This window comes from Gadus macrocephalus, chromosome 11 (assembly GCF_031168955.1).
Source record: "Gadus macrocephalus chromosome 11, ASM3116895v1".
NCBI lineage: Eukaryota > Metazoa > Chordata > Actinopteri > Gadiformes > Gadidae > Gadus > Gadus macrocephalus.
Window position 1 is genome coordinate 13,274,341 of NC_082392.1, and position 19,917 is coordinate 13,294,257.

The 19,917-nt window shown below is 44.2% G+C and overlaps 1 protein-coding gene across 1 annotated transcript in view; it reads left to right on the forward strand.

Annotated features, from left to right (window-relative positions):
• The window catches only part of ptprub (protein tyrosine phosphatase receptor type Ub), a 140,039-nt gene that overhangs the window by 33,294 nt on the left and 86,828 nt on the right, over positions 1 to 19,917 (forward strand). The window contains 1 exon segment of the mRNA XM_060064665.1: positions 3,615 to 3,746. Within this exon segment, the coding sequence (XP_059920648.1) occupies positions 3,615 to 3,746 (132 nt within the window).

A 19,917-nucleotide genomic window follows, 5' to 3' on the forward strand; every position in this document is an offset into this window, starting at 1 on the left:
TTTTATTTTCAAAATGGCTGAAGAAAAAATAACATCTTTAATAACTATATCTTATTTTGGACTTTACTATGGTAACAGTGTTTGTGTGTGTGTGTGTGTGTGTGTGTGTGTGTGTGTGTGTGTGTGTGTGTGTGTGTGTGTGTGTGTGTGTGTGTGTGTGTGTGGTCGAAGGGGGGAGGGGGGGCGTGTTTTTAAAGGGAGCAATTCATTGCAATTCATCTAAGTGGTAAAGTTCTTGACGTAACTTCCCTTTAAATCAGCTTAGGCTTTTGACACACGCAGGCTTAAATGCGGGGGATAAACAGAGATGCAGGAACACCCTAATGAGATAGCAGAGCACAGGAGGCACAGTGCATCCCAAAGTCCAATGGGGAGAACTCCCATGACACACATTCCTGATTAAATTCATTTATAACAAGTAGGGTACACTTTTACACACGTTGCCTTGCCTTGCAGTGGCTGCCCGGGGGCTGCACGAGACAAGCTGCCTAAAAATACTACTTTTGTTCATTCATTTATACTACCAAGTTGTGGGACTATACTATTCTCGTTTTTATCTTGTATCGCTGTGTGTGAGTGAGCCATTGGAAGAGATGGTTTATATATTGAATATGTTTACCTTTGACCAGTGTATAGACGTATAAGCTTTACCACTCTGTAAATGGAAAACTTTTTACCACCAGTGTACTAGAAATCTTTAAATTTTACCACTGTGTAATCTGTACCTTTCACCAGTGTGTGATCTGTAACTCTTACCATGTGTAAATGTGTAACCTCTTACCATGTGTAAATTAATACAATTCTAACAGTGTGTAAACTTGTTACCTTTGACCAGTGTGTAAATGTATACCCTTTTAACAGAGTGCACAATTGCATTGGAAGTTTCTGTAGCTCTTATTGCGTGCACGTTTATTCCAAATTAATGACATGGAAAAAAGGCAGTGTTATAAATCAATTAAGCCTAATTTAAAAAATGTATATATTTGTCTTGCTGCACTTACACAGTAAAAATAAGTGTCTGTGATCTGTTTCAAAGTCTGCTCATAGACCTCCAAACCGGGGGACAGCGTTATTAATTCAATTACATAATTTGTTTATGAAGGAAAAAAAGTGAAATGAAAAAAATATTTTGCATGACTTTATTCTATTAAGAATCTTTTGTAATTTGCAAATGAAAAGCTTGCCACAGATGCAATATCGGAGCACGGCACGCTGGGAAGTCGTTATTATTGCATTATGAGGCGGCGGCCTTCCCTCATGAGCTTTCTTTGTTACTCTTAAGGCTTTCAAACTGAACAGCAGACACCAGGTTGTATCATTCATAGAGCCGGCCCGTAGGTAACAGTGATTTGATGATCTCTCCGGGGGACGTCCCCTAACGTACTGCTTGCTTGCTGCTCAGAATATGAATATCATATTAAGAATAGCTTTCTTCATCTCTTCGTGAAATGCATGTAGATAACGAATTTTATATAAAATAATTTCATAACAAAAACATGCTTGATGGATGTGAAATATATTGGGTGCTGTATACAACAATAAATATATCTGTAATGTTAGGTGGAGTGTTAAGATAACACATTTACACGTCACCCCTCCACAGCTAATATATAGGCAATTAAAACGCAAATAAATCTATTCATGTGCTTAGTAGAGGCTTTGCCGAGACAGGGGAAATGAAAGATATGATCTTGATTGGTTTTCTCTGTAGTGCTTGCATCTCCTGGTGGTACAACCCTAGCCCACCTGAACGACCGGACATAGGTTAGGTAGGTAGTCATTCATCTGTTCCCCGCAGACTGCTCAACGTTACACCAACGCTGCAGTTGGAAAACGGTTAATTAGCCTTTCATGTATGTGGTCAACTCAGGACATCTCAACTACATTGGATGTTGTGTCCAGAATGTTATTACCTTGACAGCCAATGCAACAGAAAGAGTTTGTTCATCATCCACCACACAACGACTAGAGATGAGTCTGACCTCCGTCGTGGGAAGGCTCGGTATCCATTTTGTTGCAGAGATGACATTCCCCGGCGTAGCGGGCCTCACTCCGATTCTTAGCGCCGGGGAAACGATGAGTCTCGTGGAGGAGAGGAGTTCACGGCGGGTTCCATTTACAGACGCGGCGGGGGATAATAAAGTGCAAGCGGTTGGATGTGTCAGGTGCTGTATCTCCCGCTCCTCTTTTAGAAATAGATCCCAGTGTGGGACAATTAACCCCTGGCCCCCGAACAGCGGATCTGGGCGGCAACCGCCCCGCTCAGGGCAATACATCAAACCCCAGGAGGAGCAGCTACCCCCCCTCTCTCTGGGCCGGCTGCTGCTGCTGCTGCTGCTGCTGCTGCTATTGATGAGCCGGTCTCCTGGGATGTGGAGCTCCGGGTCTCTTGATTCTACCTCGGAGGGTGGTGATGGACGGGGGGGACGGGGGGACGGGGGGACGGGGGGTAGTGTACATTGGATTTGGTTGTTTTTGCGTCTACTTGAATAACTCTGCAGCGTGTGGGTCGGCGGAGCAGTGGTCTACATGCACGCTCCGGTTCGGCCGGCTGGTGTGTGAAGAGCATGGAACCTGTGTCCTTCACTTCACGTCTGCCTTTAATATGTTTACCTATTTGGCCACGATTACGCTACAGACCATATCATATATTTATCCCTCATATTAATATGACCTATTTTTGAATGCGACATTAACATAATCCCGATAAGGGTCCTGAGGTTTGTAATCATGTTGATGGATGGGTGGTGGTGACAGGTGGTGACAGGTGGGGGACACATTTTGCTGCTCGTCCGCGTGGCGTCACGGTGACTCAATTTATTTAATGGCAGATTAGGGAGGAGGAATTAACAGCAATAATAAAGCGGGAGACACAAGGCGGGGGCACCTTCAGGTCCCGTCTCTGATTAACCCCGTCAGTAGTGTGACAACTCTGCCCGACGATGTCCACCGGACTGGACTATATCCGGCCCGGGCCGCCCGAACCTCCCGCAGTTTTGTTGCATATTGCTCGCAATGCAGCTCATGTGAGAGATGGCAGCAGATGCAGGAGCAGCTGCAGAAACACTTTATCCACCGCCTCAAGGGCCACAAAGCTACAGCCATTAGATATAGGGATCATTTTTTTAAATTAGTTTTTTTTTGCGCCTGGAATGTTGTGCGGTTTGTGATGTATTATAATAATGACCGTGTTCCCCACGGCTATTACTATTTGATTTGGCCCAGTGTGTATGCACATTAGTTTGTGTGTTGTGTTTGTGTGAATGTCTGTGTGTGTGTATACACATTAGCCTGTGGGTTGTTTTTTGGTGTGTTTGTATGCACATTAGTGTGTGTGTGTGTGTGTGTGTGTGTGTTAGTGTGTGTGTGTGTGTTTGTGTGTGTGTATTTGCTTTAGGGTGTTTCTGTGTGCAAAGCTTTAGTGGGTGTTCGGGGTTATTGGAGCTCATTTGATTTGTTGTCAGGTGAAAGCGCTTCCCCGTGTTTCATGTGGGGAGATTCATGGCAGTTTTCCTGAGCAGCGAGAGCAAAATGTTACGTATTTCAAGCACACATGCATTTTTCCCCCAGCCGTACCTCTTCAATAATCCAAAGTGTTTGTGTCTCGACTTTAGCGGCCGGCTGCACCTTTGACGAGGACTCTGACCCCAACCTGTGTGACCTCACCCAGGGGGAGGAAGATGACTTTGATTGGCAGCTCTTCAGGACCCACAATGCACCTCACGCCAGCGCTGACCTCCTACGGGGTAAGAACACTGCTCTCCCATTCGTCGATAGTTACAAGATAGTTTATGTGGTTATTCAAGAGGGCGCTCACTTTTATTTGGCAACTTTGATATTCATCTGTTTTGCCTCTGAGATAACAAAGTTAGTGTTGTGTGGAGTTCTGTTCTCTAGAATGAGTCAATAACTAAGGGCATGAACTCCTAATAATGTATAAAATGAATATGAAGAGTCTTGGTTGATCAGTGGTGAGCGACTGACTTAAAAAATAACGCTTGATTTCAGAGTTATCATTCCTCAACGGTAACACTTTAAAAATAAGGGTACATTGACCATTAACAAATAATAGTTGCACCAATAGTAGCAGTGATAGGCATTATTATAGTTATTATAATAACTAACCCTAGTCCTGAAAAATACATAAACAATAAATTAAAGGATTGGAGATAGTGTGCCAGTGCAACCAGAGCACACTTATTACTGCAAGAAGGCCATGGCCATTAGGGAATAGTGGAAAGAAAGATTCAGCAACACTGCTGCCGTCCTCGTGTGTTTATTTAGCAAACACAAATTAACCCAAAAAATCACAAAATCAACAGTCCCCCATCTCCTGAGAAACCCCCATACCTCCCACCCACTCCAGAGATCATTGGATGCTTAGTAAACAACATTTACCCACCGGGGTCCCTTTCACCTGCCAGACACACGGACGTGGTGCATTAGCTGCTTCCTCCTCTCCTAGTTATTAACTCAATCCAAGAAGAAAAAGTCAAAGACCATTTTCCATCTTCCTCAGTGGGTGTCGCCCATGGATCCTCCTCCATTGAAGCTCTGCAGGTGCATGACTCCGCTGGGACTTAGCATTCCTGGGCGTCCGTCCGCTATAGCTGATCCATCACTTGATCAACGATGAGCATTACAGAAGGAAGGAGACGGCTAGGACAACGATGGTGTGCAGGGGGGGGGGGGAAGAGAGAGAGAGAGAGAGAGAGAGAGAGAGAGAGAGAGAGAGAGAGAGAGAGAGAGAGAGAGAGAGAGAGAGAGAGAGAGAGAGAGAGAGAGAGAGAGAGAGAGAGAGAGAGAGAGAGAGAGAGAGAGAGAGAGAGAGAGATATGCAACACTCATGTTGCATATCTTTAAATACTCGATAATGATCATGATCCCTCATTGCAACATGCCTCTCAGAAAAGAATCACACCAAAATTAGATAATAGATAGAATAGGCAACATGACAAATACACAGAGGACACATAAGAGGATTATAATGAGGCAACCTAAAGATGACACGATGTAATAAACCGAGCAGGGGATGATATAATTACGTGTCTCGTTTATGATTAAATATTAACCATTCTCGGTCCCTCGAGGTGCACCTCAAGTTGAACACAGAGGTAGATTTCACAAGTGTCAACTCCCCTCACGGAAAATAATTTCTCTAAAATGCAGGCACGAGGGAAGCGTCTGGATTTATGGCTATCCGATTCCCTCTTGTCTGCAGGCTCACATCCACAATAAATCCTTCACTGATAAATCTTCCACCTAACTCTTATCTTAAACTGTTGGACTGCCCTCTGTTCACCTTTTGTATCATCAGCATTCAAGTCAGAATCTGCCTGCATGCCGCGGTGCCGAATCAGGTCAGGCGACAAGATAATGAGTACTGTTCCCTGTGGGTTTAATTAAAACCCGCTGTCACAGTGGGAAACATTTGTGGCTATCTTGGGGAATTCAGTGAAACGGAATAACGCAGGTTGGATTCAGCAAATTATGAGACTCAATGTAATTGCTCACTGTTGACTAACTGTAAGAGACATATAGTCAATATGATTTGCCATCACTGCTTTGTTTAGTCTCAGGCGGGAGGAATCCTTCAGTTCCGCTCCATTATGACTTTCTCGCGGTGTAAAATACGCCACGGGCGATATTACACACTTTTATTTTACCCTTGCCTAATCCCCGCTGTGTTGACTTGTGCGTGTGTATCACACTGGGACGCCCACTATCAGTCATCTGGGCCACCGAGGTGGGGATAACTTGTGTTTACGAGATAAGGCTATTTACATTGGGCCAGAATTAACTTTCTGCAGCGGAAAATTGGTATCAGGGGAAGATTAGTAAACACAGCAGAGATAGCGGCAGAGCGGCGCTCCCAGGAGAAATTAGAGACGATGTTTCCAATGAAAAGGGAAATGTGGCTGCAGGAGGAAGACTAGAGGGCCTGGAACGCAGAGCTGCGCCCCCCGGAACATTCTCCCACTTAAACACTTTATTTTTTCTCACAAATTTGAATTACATATCGCGAGTGTCCCCGTTCTGTTCCTCGTGCCCCTTTTCTTCTTTAATTAGACAAGGGTTTCCCGGGATGCTGACCTTGCGGAGAAGGATGTGTCTGTGTGTCGAACTTCTGCCTCTCTCAAACGTGACGCCCGCAAGTGTTCTCGTAGCGGTGTTCGTAATAATCAGAGTCCGTCCACGACTCCATGTGGGCCCCTGGGAGAACGGCCCGTGAAGGCCCCTCAGACAAATGCATTTCAGAACCAATTAAAAGGAACATGTGTTTATTCTCCTAATGCTAGACTGTACCCATAATAATGACCAATACACTCTCAAACTCACCAAACTCCTACGAATAAATGAATAAGTTAAGAAGTACAAATTAGTGCGGGAAAAAATGAAACTATAAGATAAAATGTAATCCGAGTTCTGCCATGCGAGCAGAAAAAACATTTGATTTAAAATAACTATTATTATTACAGCAAACTTGGCTGTATCTCCGCAAAGGAATTCGGCCCTGATACTGAGCAAGGAGCCCTTTATTTTCTAATTAGTGTCCTTGGTAGACATGTGGTCCCTTCGTCTGAAGTGTTAAGTGTCTGGAGTATCTATGTAGTCTAAGGCCAGAGGGTGTTTGTAATATTGCCGTAAAACTTTGTTTTTGACCTGTATTACCCTCATCAAAGTCTGGGAAATAGAAGAATCTCAAAGCTCATGTTTTATTTGTTCTGGCAGATGGCCAGACCCCCGCCTGTTCAGACAGATTCCCAGCTGATCTGGAGCCGGACTGGCCAATCAGAACCGTTGATCAAACATTTGAGGGGGGTTTGATACAGAGAAGTGCCATTGAGGCATTTTCGTAACCAAGATGGCTGCAACTGATGTGTGAATGGACCGTATATTTTCTCTAAAAGAACAACAAACAATGGCACTTAAGGCTTTTGTTGATAAGAAAGTTGTGATAACTGTTCCTCTGACAGGATTTGATAAAAGTTTAATTTCAGCTCAGCACTACGTCACACATTTCGTTACTCTGATTGGTTGCAAGTCTATCCAATTGCGTCCACAGGCATTTTGGTCTGCGTCTGTTGATAACATCCCTTGGTTCCAGACTAATTTGCATTTGTCGGCTAGCAGAGACATACTGCTAGAGACTTATGCGATATCTTCTGATATCATTTCAGCCAGGGAAGAATGTGGCGACAAGGACTAGATTGTAGGATTTTCTCTGCATCGGCTACAGCCGCTGTATCCATAGAGCTGAGTTTGTAGATCGTCTTCATAGTCACCACCACCCACCATCACCATCCACTTATTATTTATACTACAGTCAACGAGAACAGATTCCTACAGAGGGACCATAATTACGAGTAGAAGTGTCAGGTTAGATGAAGTTCTGGGGACACAATCTCACCGTTTACTGAGCCTTGTAGTTTAGAGGCAGTAGACCGTGACTAATACAGCCTCTCTGCCCGCTGCCTCATTTACATACGTACAGAAACATTGATAAACAGGAAAAAGGCTGAAACCGCCACAACATAAAACAGCCCGTTTGTGTGCGGTGGCTTCCTAATGTGTGTCAGTGTGAGGTCACACCTTGAGGGCCTGTAAACCCACAAGGTTGTTGTTACTGATGAGGGCTGAAAACATAATTAAAGCCTAGGCAGCACAAACAACACGCTGGTCAAGTAGACTTTCTATGGGAAGCACCCATGTGGGCGCGCACACACACGCACACATGCGTATGCATGTGTGCGTGTGTGCAAATGCATATGTGCGTATGCACGCACAAACGCACATATACTCAAACAAACTTTCTCCATCGCTGTAACCGCCCTCTGGAACTATCTGCCGGCTGATATCAAATCAGCTGAGTCAGTTTTTCTTTTTTAAATAGGCTAAAAACATATTTTTATTTACTTGCCTACAGCACTTGATGCATTGTACTTCGTATTTGTGTATCCCCTTAATTTATGCTCTTAATTCATTTATATTTATTTTGTTTGCATTTTTTGTGTGTGCACTTTCACTGCACAATAATCTGTTCCACACTTTGGAACAAATATGGTTGGCTTTTTATGCTTTATAAATAAACTCGAACAAACAGCCACTTCGTTGGCGCCGCTGGAGAGCAGAGGGGACGGGAAAAGCATCTCTTATTCTCTTATGCAAGTGGATTACAAAATGGACTGTTTACTCATGAAGATGTGTATTTATATCTTCCTCCTTGTCCTAGCGTTGCATCGGAAGGGTCTGATATGCGGAGAACGCTCCCACTTGCATGCTTGAGCGGACGAGGCCAGCGTCATTTCTAATGCCCACATCCCCGTAAAATAACCGGGAGCTTTAACAGTGAGGGAAGATTATGTGTGTGAGGCGTTTAAAGGTTTTATTTGAATCCTCTATCTTAACAGAGATGTCTGAGGAGGAGTACGATGTTGGTATTAATCATGTGGACGTTGCTGCTAACCAAAGCAGCAGAAAGGCTCTCGGACCGTTCTGAGATAACAATAGGCGCGGTAGGCCCACGGCATACATAGTGGCACAGGGTCGCAGAATATAGAGGCAAAATTAAACGTCTAGGGTTAAAGACAAATAGAGATACACACATACGTCTCCATTCCCCCCGGGAGGATGCTTTACCCTATCGTGTTGGCAGTGACGTGAACTTGAGGTTTGTCTAACTATACATGTGGATCTTGTCACAAATCAAAACTGGTGCGCAATTACTTACCAGCAGCGTTTGACAGGAATATGAAATGCTTATTGGGCAAGCTCCGCAAATTGATACCTTGTTCAATTTCAGGTTTTTTGACGTTGGATACTCTTGAAACAAGTAAATGTGTTTTCACTAACACCCACTCTGATTGGTTGAGCCCCCGCCGTGAATAAAGCCATCAAGGAATCACTCCTCTTCCTCTATGACGTCATTTCCTCAGCCTCTTAGAATCACTCCTTCCACTCCATGACGTCAGTTCCTTAATCTTAATGAATCACTCTCCTCCCACTCCAATGTTCATCAGGAACACACATAGCCACAAAGACCTGTTAATCAGGAACGTACAAAGCCATAGATACATGTGCATCAGGAACATATATAGCCATAGAGACATGTTCATCAGGAACATAAATAGCCTTAGAGACATGTTCATCAGGAGCATAGATAGCCATAGAGACATGTTCATCAGGAATATACATAGCCATAGAGAGATGTTCATCAGGAACATACATTATTGCTTCTGGCCATGTCATCACAAAAATAAAATCATTACCATTCTGAATGTCTTGAACAACAAACACATTAGATTTATTATCTTTGAATATTTCAGTACACCAAGTCCTTAAATAACTAATAAGGTGTGCTCATAATGCGCTGGTATTTACAAATCCATATTGATCCTGTGCATAGTATTTAATCTCATATCTGCATCCAAGCATGCAGAGTTACGACAGAGCGCGAAGCAGCAGAGTCACAGATCAAGCCATCGTAGATCTGGGGAAGGCACAGCGGGCAGTCAGAGAAATAATCACTCCCTGGGATGGTTCTGCAATATGTGGCTCCTCATAAGACTTTTTGAAGATGGATGATAATATAATTACACACATAGCCACACACACGCTGCAACCAAGTCGGCTGGAGCTGGGTTTCAGTTGGAAACATAATGAAGTAAGATCACTGGTTCTGACTGGAGACCCAACATGAAAGGCTCGTTGGTCTGCTTCCTGGTTCTCCTCCCCGGTAAACAAACACTTGTTATTTCCACCCAGATATTTTTGACGATTTTACACACAGTGGAAATAGGCCGTGTTTGTAGGTGAGAGCGCAGTGTGCTGGAGAGGAGACAGCAGGGGATAACTAGCATACCGATATCCCCCCTCGGCATCCAGCTCAGGTCCTGTTCCCCATGCTGTCTGTTTGCCGGGTAGACGGACTGAGTGTGTAATGAAGTACGACCCGATCTCAAAGCCACGCACTTCTTGGGAAGATGCCATATATACACTGTCCAATTATATTGGATTTTTCATGTGCTTCATTATGCAAAATCAATGCACAATTTTGGGGTCATTTTCTCAGCCGATTCAAAACACACATCTTGTGAAGGTCGAACCCGAAAAAGATTTTCGGTTTGTATATCATTGCCTTTTAAGTAACCCTGTCAACCTACATCATGATTGTGAATGTCAACTCTGCCTTGTATCTAAATTCATGTCTTCATTTAGTCATTCTCTAGGCCTTTTAGGCTGAACTAGATTTGTTTTGCTCAGGGTCAGAATGGTGCATTCATTACGATCTTGTTGCTGACTTGCTGTTTGAATGGCAGGAGCCTCCAGTGAATACTTGAGTTTCATTGCAAGGTAGACGATTTGCTTGAGGTAAAGTGGAACACGGCTTCATCCTCTGCTGGGAGTTGGCGCCGTAACTCATGCAAACGTATTTCAGCCCCTCCCGAGCCCTGGGCGCTCAGTCTCTCCGGAAGGAGCAGGAAACCCGGAGGTGTCCCCGGAACATGACGTTGCATAAAGAAAACAAACACTCTTAAACCAGGAGCTTACCTCAAGGTGTACAATGGCGTTTGCAGACTTGACTGAGGTTCAACTGAGAGAATCGGTTTGGAATTTATTAGACGAATGGGGAAGGTTGAATGGTACTGAGATTATAGTAAATGTTGTAGAAAATACTTTTTGTTTCTTTTGAATATAGTGAGGGCCTAAACCCTCCCTGGCCTCACCTGACCTCAGACATTTCACCCTCCCGCTGTTTTTACTCTTTCTTCCCCTGCTCATTCACTTACCTGACTCCCAGATGTTATCTAATTCCGGGTCATTAACATAATACCTCTCGTCGTGCGCTGCACATGGCCAGTAATTGATATGTAGGCCTGCTCCTGGGTGGGGCCATTTGCATTAAATTGTGTTAACTGATATGATAATGAATATGAAAGGCCTGATGCAAGCACAATGGCTCACTGGAGATGGATGGAGATTTGAATTATACACAATAAGTAATAAATTATAGCAGGTCTCAACGGTCCACAGCTCTCCCCCTATGGCTGCTTGTCCGTGCAGTGGAGACAGCCAGATTGCCTGAATGTGAAATACTCTACATCACATCTGGCATCTCTTTACCTTTCTGCAATAGCCTGGCTGTACTCCAGCAGAACCTTCTCCATCCATATGGCCTTATTTTTCAGAATCCGACAGAGAAGGAAATGGGAATAGGTCGGCATTTATGAGCGATAATAAATTCGGCATAAAGGAGGGTTAAAAAAGTTAGTTAATTGTTATTTAATTCATCTGATTTAAGTTTTAGCGATAGAGATAGAGATACCATCTTTTCTGAACTCTGTTTAGTTTGCACTCTTCCTCCTTCTCCCCCTCCTTCTCCTCCTCCTCCTCCTCTTACTTTTCCTCCTCTCACTTTTCCTCCTCTCACTTTTCCTCCTCCTTATCCTTCCGCCTACTCCTCCTCCCTCTTCCTCTTCCTCCTTGTCCTCCCTCCTTCTCCTCTCCCTCATCATCCTCCTCCTCTTCCTCCTCCCTCTTCTCCCGCCTACTCCTCCTCCCCCCTAATCTTCCTCCTCCTCCTCCCATCTGCTCTTCCTCCTCATACTCCTCCTCCTCCCCCCTACTCTTCCTCCTGCTCCTCCCTTCTACTCTTCCTCCTACTCCTCCTCCTCTCCCTACTCTTCCTTCTGCTCGTTCCCCCTACTCTTCTTCCTCCTCCTTCCTCCTTCTCTTCCCCCTCCTTCCTCCTTCTCTTCCCCCTTGCTCCTTCCCCCTACTCTACCTCCTCCTCCTCCCTTCTACTCTTCCTCCTCCTCCTCCTCCCTCCTACTCTTTCTCCTGCTCCTCCCTTCTACTCTTCCTCCTCCTTCTCCCTTCTACTCTTCCTCCTCCTCCCTCCTACTCTTTCTCCTGCTCCTCCCTCCTACTCTTCCTCCTCCTCCTCCCTCCTACTCTTTCTCCTCCTCCTCTCTTCTACTCTTCCTCCTCCTCCTCCCTTCTACTCTTCCTCCTCCTCCCTCCTACTCTTTCTCCTGCTCCTCCCTCCTACTCTTCCTCCTCCTCCCTCCTACTCTTTCTCCTGCTCCTCCCTCCTACTCTTCCTCCTCCTCCTCCCTCCTACTCTTGCTCCCGCTCCTCCCTTCTACTCTTCCTCCTCCTCCCTCCTACTCTTTCTTCTGCTCCTCCCTCCTACTCTTCCTCCTCCTCCTCCTCCTCCCTCCTACTCTTGCTCCCGCTCCTCCCTTCTACTCTTCCTCCTCCTCCATCTATTAAAAAGCTTCTCAAGCTCCATCAGTGTAGTGGAAATTGGACCACTGTGTTCTCTATTAGGGCATATTATTGATGAGGTTTTATAAAGCACTTTGCTATAAAATGGACATTAAAGTAGGGTAAAACATAGCTAAAAGTGTGTGTAATTAGTGTTTGAGTTCATTAGGTTCCAACAGGCGCTGTCAGAGTGCAGAGTTCCGGTGTGGAAAAGGGTTTTATGCAGATGTAAAATGCAATCTGAATAATTATTATATGAATATTGGCTTTATAATACCAAAATGGATTTTTGTGTATTCAGAGTCGTATCCAAGTTCATATATATATATAATGTATATATATATTCACTTTATTCACAGGGTTAGATCTGAGTATGAGAGTGAAATCTTAAAATATCTTCTAACCACATCCAAAGGGATGCATTTCAAAAGCATGGACTTTATGTTCAGTGATTTCTTATCCTTTTGAGTGTATTAGCTGGCACCAACAGATCTCTGAAATATATTATAAAAACAGAAATATGTTGCAATCTTTAGATTTGGTGATAATTGTTCATGCTGCTACCCGCGTTGCGCTAAATGAATGATTGATGGAAAAGAGATGATTTGAAAACCAAATATTTTTTTTGCGAGGAACCACTTTCAGGTGCATTAAATTATAAGATGAAGTGGCTTGTATTTAGCAACATCATAAATTGTTTGTATTTATTGTAAATTCAAATACTTTTTCCACATGGCTTTAGCACTATGCTGATCTGTGTGAGCAGATTGAAGAAGCCGTCTGCGAGTGTAGGGTTGATTTCAAGGCGCATAATTTTTTTGCCCAAAAGCGGTTAACCCTAATTTCATTTAATTTAGAACCATGCTCTCGGCTGATTGGCTAATGAATGTAATCCAGTGAAGGATCTTCCGAGAACAGTCTTTCCGATTTACGTCCACTCTCAAAAAGACAAAGAATGCGTACGCAATGAAATACAATAAAACACAATGAATCAAAGGTGTTCAAAGCGGTTCCTAATGGACCAATTCTGCGCACTCAGCGTTTAACCTCCGCCTCCAGAGTCAACTGCGCCGCGCCACAGAGACAATAGAGGCAGACGGGGTGGCCCACGGAGGACTAGGGAGACGCGTGTTGGGTAACCAGATCGAAGCGTGCCGGCCCCTCCCTCCCCCCTGCCTCCCTCGCTGCTGCGCCCTCACCGCAGTGAGGGAAGTCTCTCAGGAGCGCTCTGCACTGTTACAACTAATGACTGCTGGGAACGCTCCTGCCTGGAACTGTCTGCAGCCGTTTGCTCAGGCATTAAGATGGGAGGACAGGAATTCGGATGATGTGTGTGGATTACGCCGCGCATTAGCTCCTTCTGAAGAGCAGCACGAGTGGCTGTGTGTGTTTGTGTGTGTGTGTGTGTGTGTGTGTGCTTTGAATAATACCCCAATGCAAAGCTGCATCATTGGGAACGCATGCATGCATGCCCGCTGATGTTATTGGGAGAGTGGGGTTGCTTCTTTTAGAAGACGGGCAATAGCGCAGTCCGTTTTTTTTTGTTTACTTCTGGGTGGTTTATGGAGTTTGGGAGGCCTACGCCATCAAGAGTTTCCTGGAAGCCGTCCATCAGCTTTATGACGACAGTAGTGTTATGAAGTCTGCTCCCCGAGCTGCACATCTCCCGGCTGAGGGCTAGGCGCACGACGGAGAGCAATAGACGAAGCCATAATCGTAATTCCAACAAAACTCATATTCTTTCATAGCCTTTGCTCATAATGTTGTTTTCTTTTCATTCCGGAGGAAACAGGATGGTGTCTTTTAATCCAGCTGGAGGGTAAACATTCACGTGGATAGGATTCCTTCAGGGGGAAGGAGTTGCTTTTTCTCATTTGGTGATTTTGTTCTCTTTGAGGTGGCAGGGAGGAGACTTCCATTTGGCTGCTCCCACATCACTTCAAAAGCCCACCACACACCCCACCTCAAAACCCGACACACACACACAGCTGCTTCAGACTGATTCGTTGGCTTCCTTTTGGCTCTGGTAAAATGCACACACACACAAGCACACACACACACACACACACACACACACACACACACACACACACACACACACACACACACACACACACACACACACACACACACACACACACACACACACACACACACACACACACAAACATCCCCCTCTATTGCCTTGGCAACCCTCTGTGCGTAAGCGTTGTACTTTCAACTTTAAAGTGAAACTCTGATGGTCGTCCGCAGTGTATTTCTCCTCTATTCGTGTCCTCTGTTTCTCTCCCTTTCTCCCCTTCCCTCGCTCCTGCGTTGCCCACCTCACAGGGCTTTGGTGTGATAACCCTACCTCCTGGTGTGATGTGTAGAATGAGTTGACATGGCACCTCTGTTCCGGCGGGGAGGTCGCTGCATAGTTAATGTGTGTACACATAAACAGACACAAACAGACTATCCTGACCGTCTAGTAGTGGGGAGACTGTGGATCCCGCTCCACCGCAAGCACAGCGGTGGGCTCCAGGGGGGCAGCGGGTCGGGTTCAGGGCCGCAGGGCGACCAGTGTGTGAGCGTGTACCTACTTGGTGTGTGAGTGTGTACCTACTTGGTGTGTGAGTGTACTCCTACCACCTGGTATGTGAGTGTGTTCCTACCTGGTGTGTGTGTGTGTGTGTGTGTGTGTGTGTGTGTGTGTGTGTGTGTGTGTGTGTGTGTGTGTGTGTGTGTGTGTGTGTGTGTGTGTGTGTGTGTGTGTGTGTGCACGCGCGCGCACCTACCTGGTGTGAGTGTGTACCTACCTGGTGTGATTATGTGTGTACCTATCCAGTGTGCGAGTAGGAGTGTGCCTACCTGGTCTGTGTGTGAGTGTGTGTTTGTGAGTGTGTACCTACCTGATGTGAATGTGTGTCAAAATGGCTTGCCAGCATTTGTTTTATTTTAAATATGTTATAAGATGTGATCTTATTGAAATCACTATCGATCAGCATTGACTTGAATAATTTAGGATTATACTAAGAGCTAGTTGAAACGTTACACATTGCAACTACAACTATAAGACAACTATAAAAGAAGGAGTTCTTCTTCTTCTTTTTTTTTGTGTAATGCGTTAACTTGCTGGCAAATGCGCTTTAGGCTATTAGGCAGTAATCAAATGGCCCTGGAACAATTTCCACAAAATAAAACAAAGTCCTATCTTTTTAATTGAGTTAGAACGGAAGCAAAGTAAAGCAGATATTTTAGCGGCATTCTCCAAACTTGATTACCGAAAGCACAGCACGTTTAACATTCCCCTAGCTCGGTCTTGCTATCTCCTGCTTCGATGGGAGGGCCAGATAGACAAGATTTATTAGCCAAACAGCCAGATAATTAATTAGGAAGCAGGACTAGATTAATCCTGTTTTCACTGCTAAGTGTCTCTCACCTTCGTACAACACTGGGACTAACAAAAGAAAAGCAATTACACTAAGAAAGACTTCAGTTAGTTCCCAACGTTTAAGTGTGCATGTTGGTATACTGTAAGCTGTGGTTTCTTTGTGTCAATGTCATCGGTCTCTACAAATGGCATGCGTGTGTGTGTGTGTGTGTGTGTGTGTGTGTGTGTGTGTGTGTGTGTGTGTGTGTGTGTGTGTGTGTGTGTGTGTGTGTGTGTGTGTGTGTGTGTGTGTGTGTGTGTGTGTGACTGTGCGTGAATGCATGCATGTGCCATGTTGTGGGGCGATAAGGCTTATTTTTTATAGTTTATAGTTGCTGGGTGATTCCTCTATATCTGACATCCTTGCAAATGCAATCCATTGCAATATTTCACTTTTTCTCACACACACACACACACACACACACACACACACACACACACACACACACACACACACACACACACACACACACACACACACACACACACACACACACACAGCTCCTCCTGGGGCTCTTGATGCTGTTCCTCAGTGCGTAAAAATGGGTGGTCCATGAGAAGACCCTTCCAAGGCTGCTCCTCACGGTCTCCCCAGAGCTGCAGACCATCAAGGCTGCTCCTCACACGGTCTCCCAGACTGCTCCTGGCTGCTCCTCACCCAGGCCCGTAGCCAGCTATCAGGTCACAGAGCTCCGGACCTCGGCCAATTTTGTAGTGATCAAAATAAAATGAGAATCTAAATACAAACAAAATCAGCGGTTGAGAACATATTCGAGATGAGCAAATGCTTAATTCAGTTTTGAGACTTGTTACTTTGTGTCCAACTTGTGTGACAACTGTTGGTGCTTGCGGGAGCTGAGCCGAAAACAACCCCTAACCCCCTGAAACAAAACTGAACCCCTGCAACTGGAGCCACAACCGCGCCCCCCCCGCTGACCCCTCTGTTTTTCTAATCATGGCTACGGCCCTGGCCTCACCGTGTCTCCCAGACCTGGTGGCAGATGGTTGCTGAGCTTATTTTTGGTGAGTGTCTATTGAGAGACTCCAGTTCATGACAAACCTTTCTAAGCAGATGGGAAACTATCTGTAAGAGAAGTATATCAAGCATCTGATAACATAATATAACATATTAATTGTATTAATAGGGATCATATTTTAATAATATATTATAGAATACTAATATCTAAGTGAGCAGGAGATGTTAAATGCAAAAATTAAAGATCTAGGGTCCAATTAAATTTGAGTCCATAAAACAACATTATTTTCAATGAGTTTGAAATAAATACTTGTAGTTTCCCCATGGGTTCTGTTATACTTTTGATGAAAGCCCAACTCCATATTGCTTGAGAATATAAGTGGGCCCACTTCGTATGGGCAGTGATTCTGACGTCGTTGCAGAAACAAAGATAGGGAGACCTTCAATAGATAATGCGCTCAATCTTTTATATTACCTTGTTTTGTATTCAATGCTAACGATTATAGGATAGAATATATAGCAAATTTAATGTTCAGAACTGCAATCTAGAGGACATCTTTTGACCAGCGACGTGGGCCAGTGATATATACTGTATGTGTAGCATATTTGTGTGTCAGTGTTTCCCCTATGATCCAGCATATTAATATTTGTATCATCAATTATGTCCACCACACACCCACAAATTATATTTTGTTTGGCGCCCCGAATGCAATTGTCTTTATTTAAAATTAATATATATTTATCATAGATGAACCCTACTGCACCCCCCTTAGTTTCCACCTTGTCATTGCGGTCATTGGATAAACATTATGGAAAAATACTGATGGCTAAATAGTGTTCTGTTGTAGAAGGATAATGATGATATTGTAAGTGGAATATGCTCATGATGGCTTGAGACTAAATGTAGAAAAATTAGCACAAGTGACTAAATAAAACAAGTGACTAAATAAAAGAAAGCAGCCAACATATTTGAATAAGTAGAACAGAAGCAACAGTATTAGGAAAGCCAGACAATGGGAAGGCTACAAAAGGCGGACTGAAAACAGTATTTGAGCCAACACCAATGCCCAACAATTAGTCTCACACACTTAAACCATACGCATGCTATTTCTTGCCATGTTCAATTCTAATACCTTTTTATTCAACCATTTCTGTTTGAATATACCCGACCCTTCTTGAGTCAGTGATCACACTAAAACTTCTGCGCACACGCACATCAGCACTGTGCACTCAAACATCAGCACCGTACACAAACACACGCACGCACGCACGCACGCACGCACGCACGCACGCACGCACGCACGCACGCACGCACGCACGCACGCACGCACGCACGTACGTGCACACGCACACACAGATACACAATCACACCCATGTTCAGACCCGTGCACATCAGCACTAAACGATCTGAAAGAGAAGCATCAGATGAGGACAAAACATAAAAGATGTATAACATTAATAGGAATCATATTTTAATAGTATAATATAGAATAATAATATCAAAGTGAGCAGGAAATGTTAAATGCAAAAATTAAAGATCTGGGGTCCAATTAAATACGAGTCCATGAAAACAGAATTATTTTCAATGAGTTTGAAATAAATACTTGTAGTTTCCCCATGGGTTCTGTTATACTTTTGATGAAAGCCCAACTCCATATTGCTTGAGAATATAAGTGGGCTCGTTTCTTAAGAGCAGTGGTTCTGACGTCCTTGCAGACACATTGATTCTGAGTGAATGAGTTTGGGTCAGTAAATGAGACCGTAATAATAATCTTTTATCCAACAGTTTTATATTCAATGCTAAGGATTATTTGTCCTTTACGAGCCCGTCCATCACGCATTTAATGTTCAGAACTTTAATCTAGAGGACATCTTTTGACCAGAGAAGTGGGCAAGTGATATCTAATGTATGTATAGCATATTTATGTATCAGTGTTTTCCCACTGATCCAGCAGTGGAACAGCGTCGCCTCTGGATTAATAACACCGCTGCAGTCTATCATGGAACCATTATTAATATTCTTATCATCAATTATGTTTGACCTAATTGTGGAAAACTATATAATAATTATATTATATAGTTAATAATTATGATATTGTGCGTGGCATAAGATCATGATGGCTTTAGATTAAATGTAGGAAGTACAAGAGAAAAAATAACACAACAAGTGATTAAATAAAAGAAAGCAGCCAACACAGTAGTAGAACAGAAGCTTATTAGGAAACCGGAAATGGCGGACTGAAAACAGTACTTGAGCCAACACCAGCCCAACAATTAGTCTCACACACTCAAACCGTACGCATGCTATTACTTTCCATGTTCAATTCTACCATTGTATTCAACCATTTCTGTTTGAATACACCCGACCCTACGGAAGTCAGTGATCACACTAATAGCTCTATGATGCACAAGCACATCGGCACCGTGCATGTGCACATCAGCACCTTGCACGCACGCACACCCACACACACACGCACACAAACATATAGAACCTCACACAAACCTCAACACTACTAGGGGAAACACTGAATTTTTAGTAGTGGCTACTAGCAGGCCTATCATACTTAGCTACTCTGCCAGCCTTACTTCCCTCTCTTGAAGAACGTTGGCCTATTCTGTGTAGGAAGATTGTGATAAGATAATGGACTCAGGTTATCTAACTTCTTTATTGTTCATCTTGAGAAAATGGTGCATTGTTGTACTGGAATAGAACCCAAATCTATTGAAACGGAATTCGGTCTGTACACGCGGCATAAAGCACTTTGCCGAGTGCCACTGTGGTGAAGAGTTCAGTAAACAATTCTCGACGAAAGACACCGCTTCCAAAAGGGCAAATATACGCACTGAATGAGATACTGCCTGACCTCTCTACGCACTAAATCCCAGACACAGACAACAGACCTACAAAACAATAACATCCAAAATAAGCATTAAAGAAACAAAATGGGGACTGTCGCTCCCGGGCGCGGCCCCTGGACCTATAGGGCCGGAAGCTTGACTCCCCGTCCTCTCCATCCATCTGGTCTATTGTTGGGTGCAGACAGGCTGATGAGCACAGCCCGGGTGTGGAGGCAGTGATGGCCCCCGGGCTGGAGCTTGGCAGGGCTTTCAGGGCTGAGCAGCAGCACTCTTCGTGGCTGCCTAATGGCCATGCTTCCCCGATCTTCCCAGTTTGGCAGGGGGGCCGTTTCTGATTCGTTTTAAGTAACGCTCTGACAGACAAAGAGCCAGGAGATGACGAAGAAGTAAAAGTTGATTA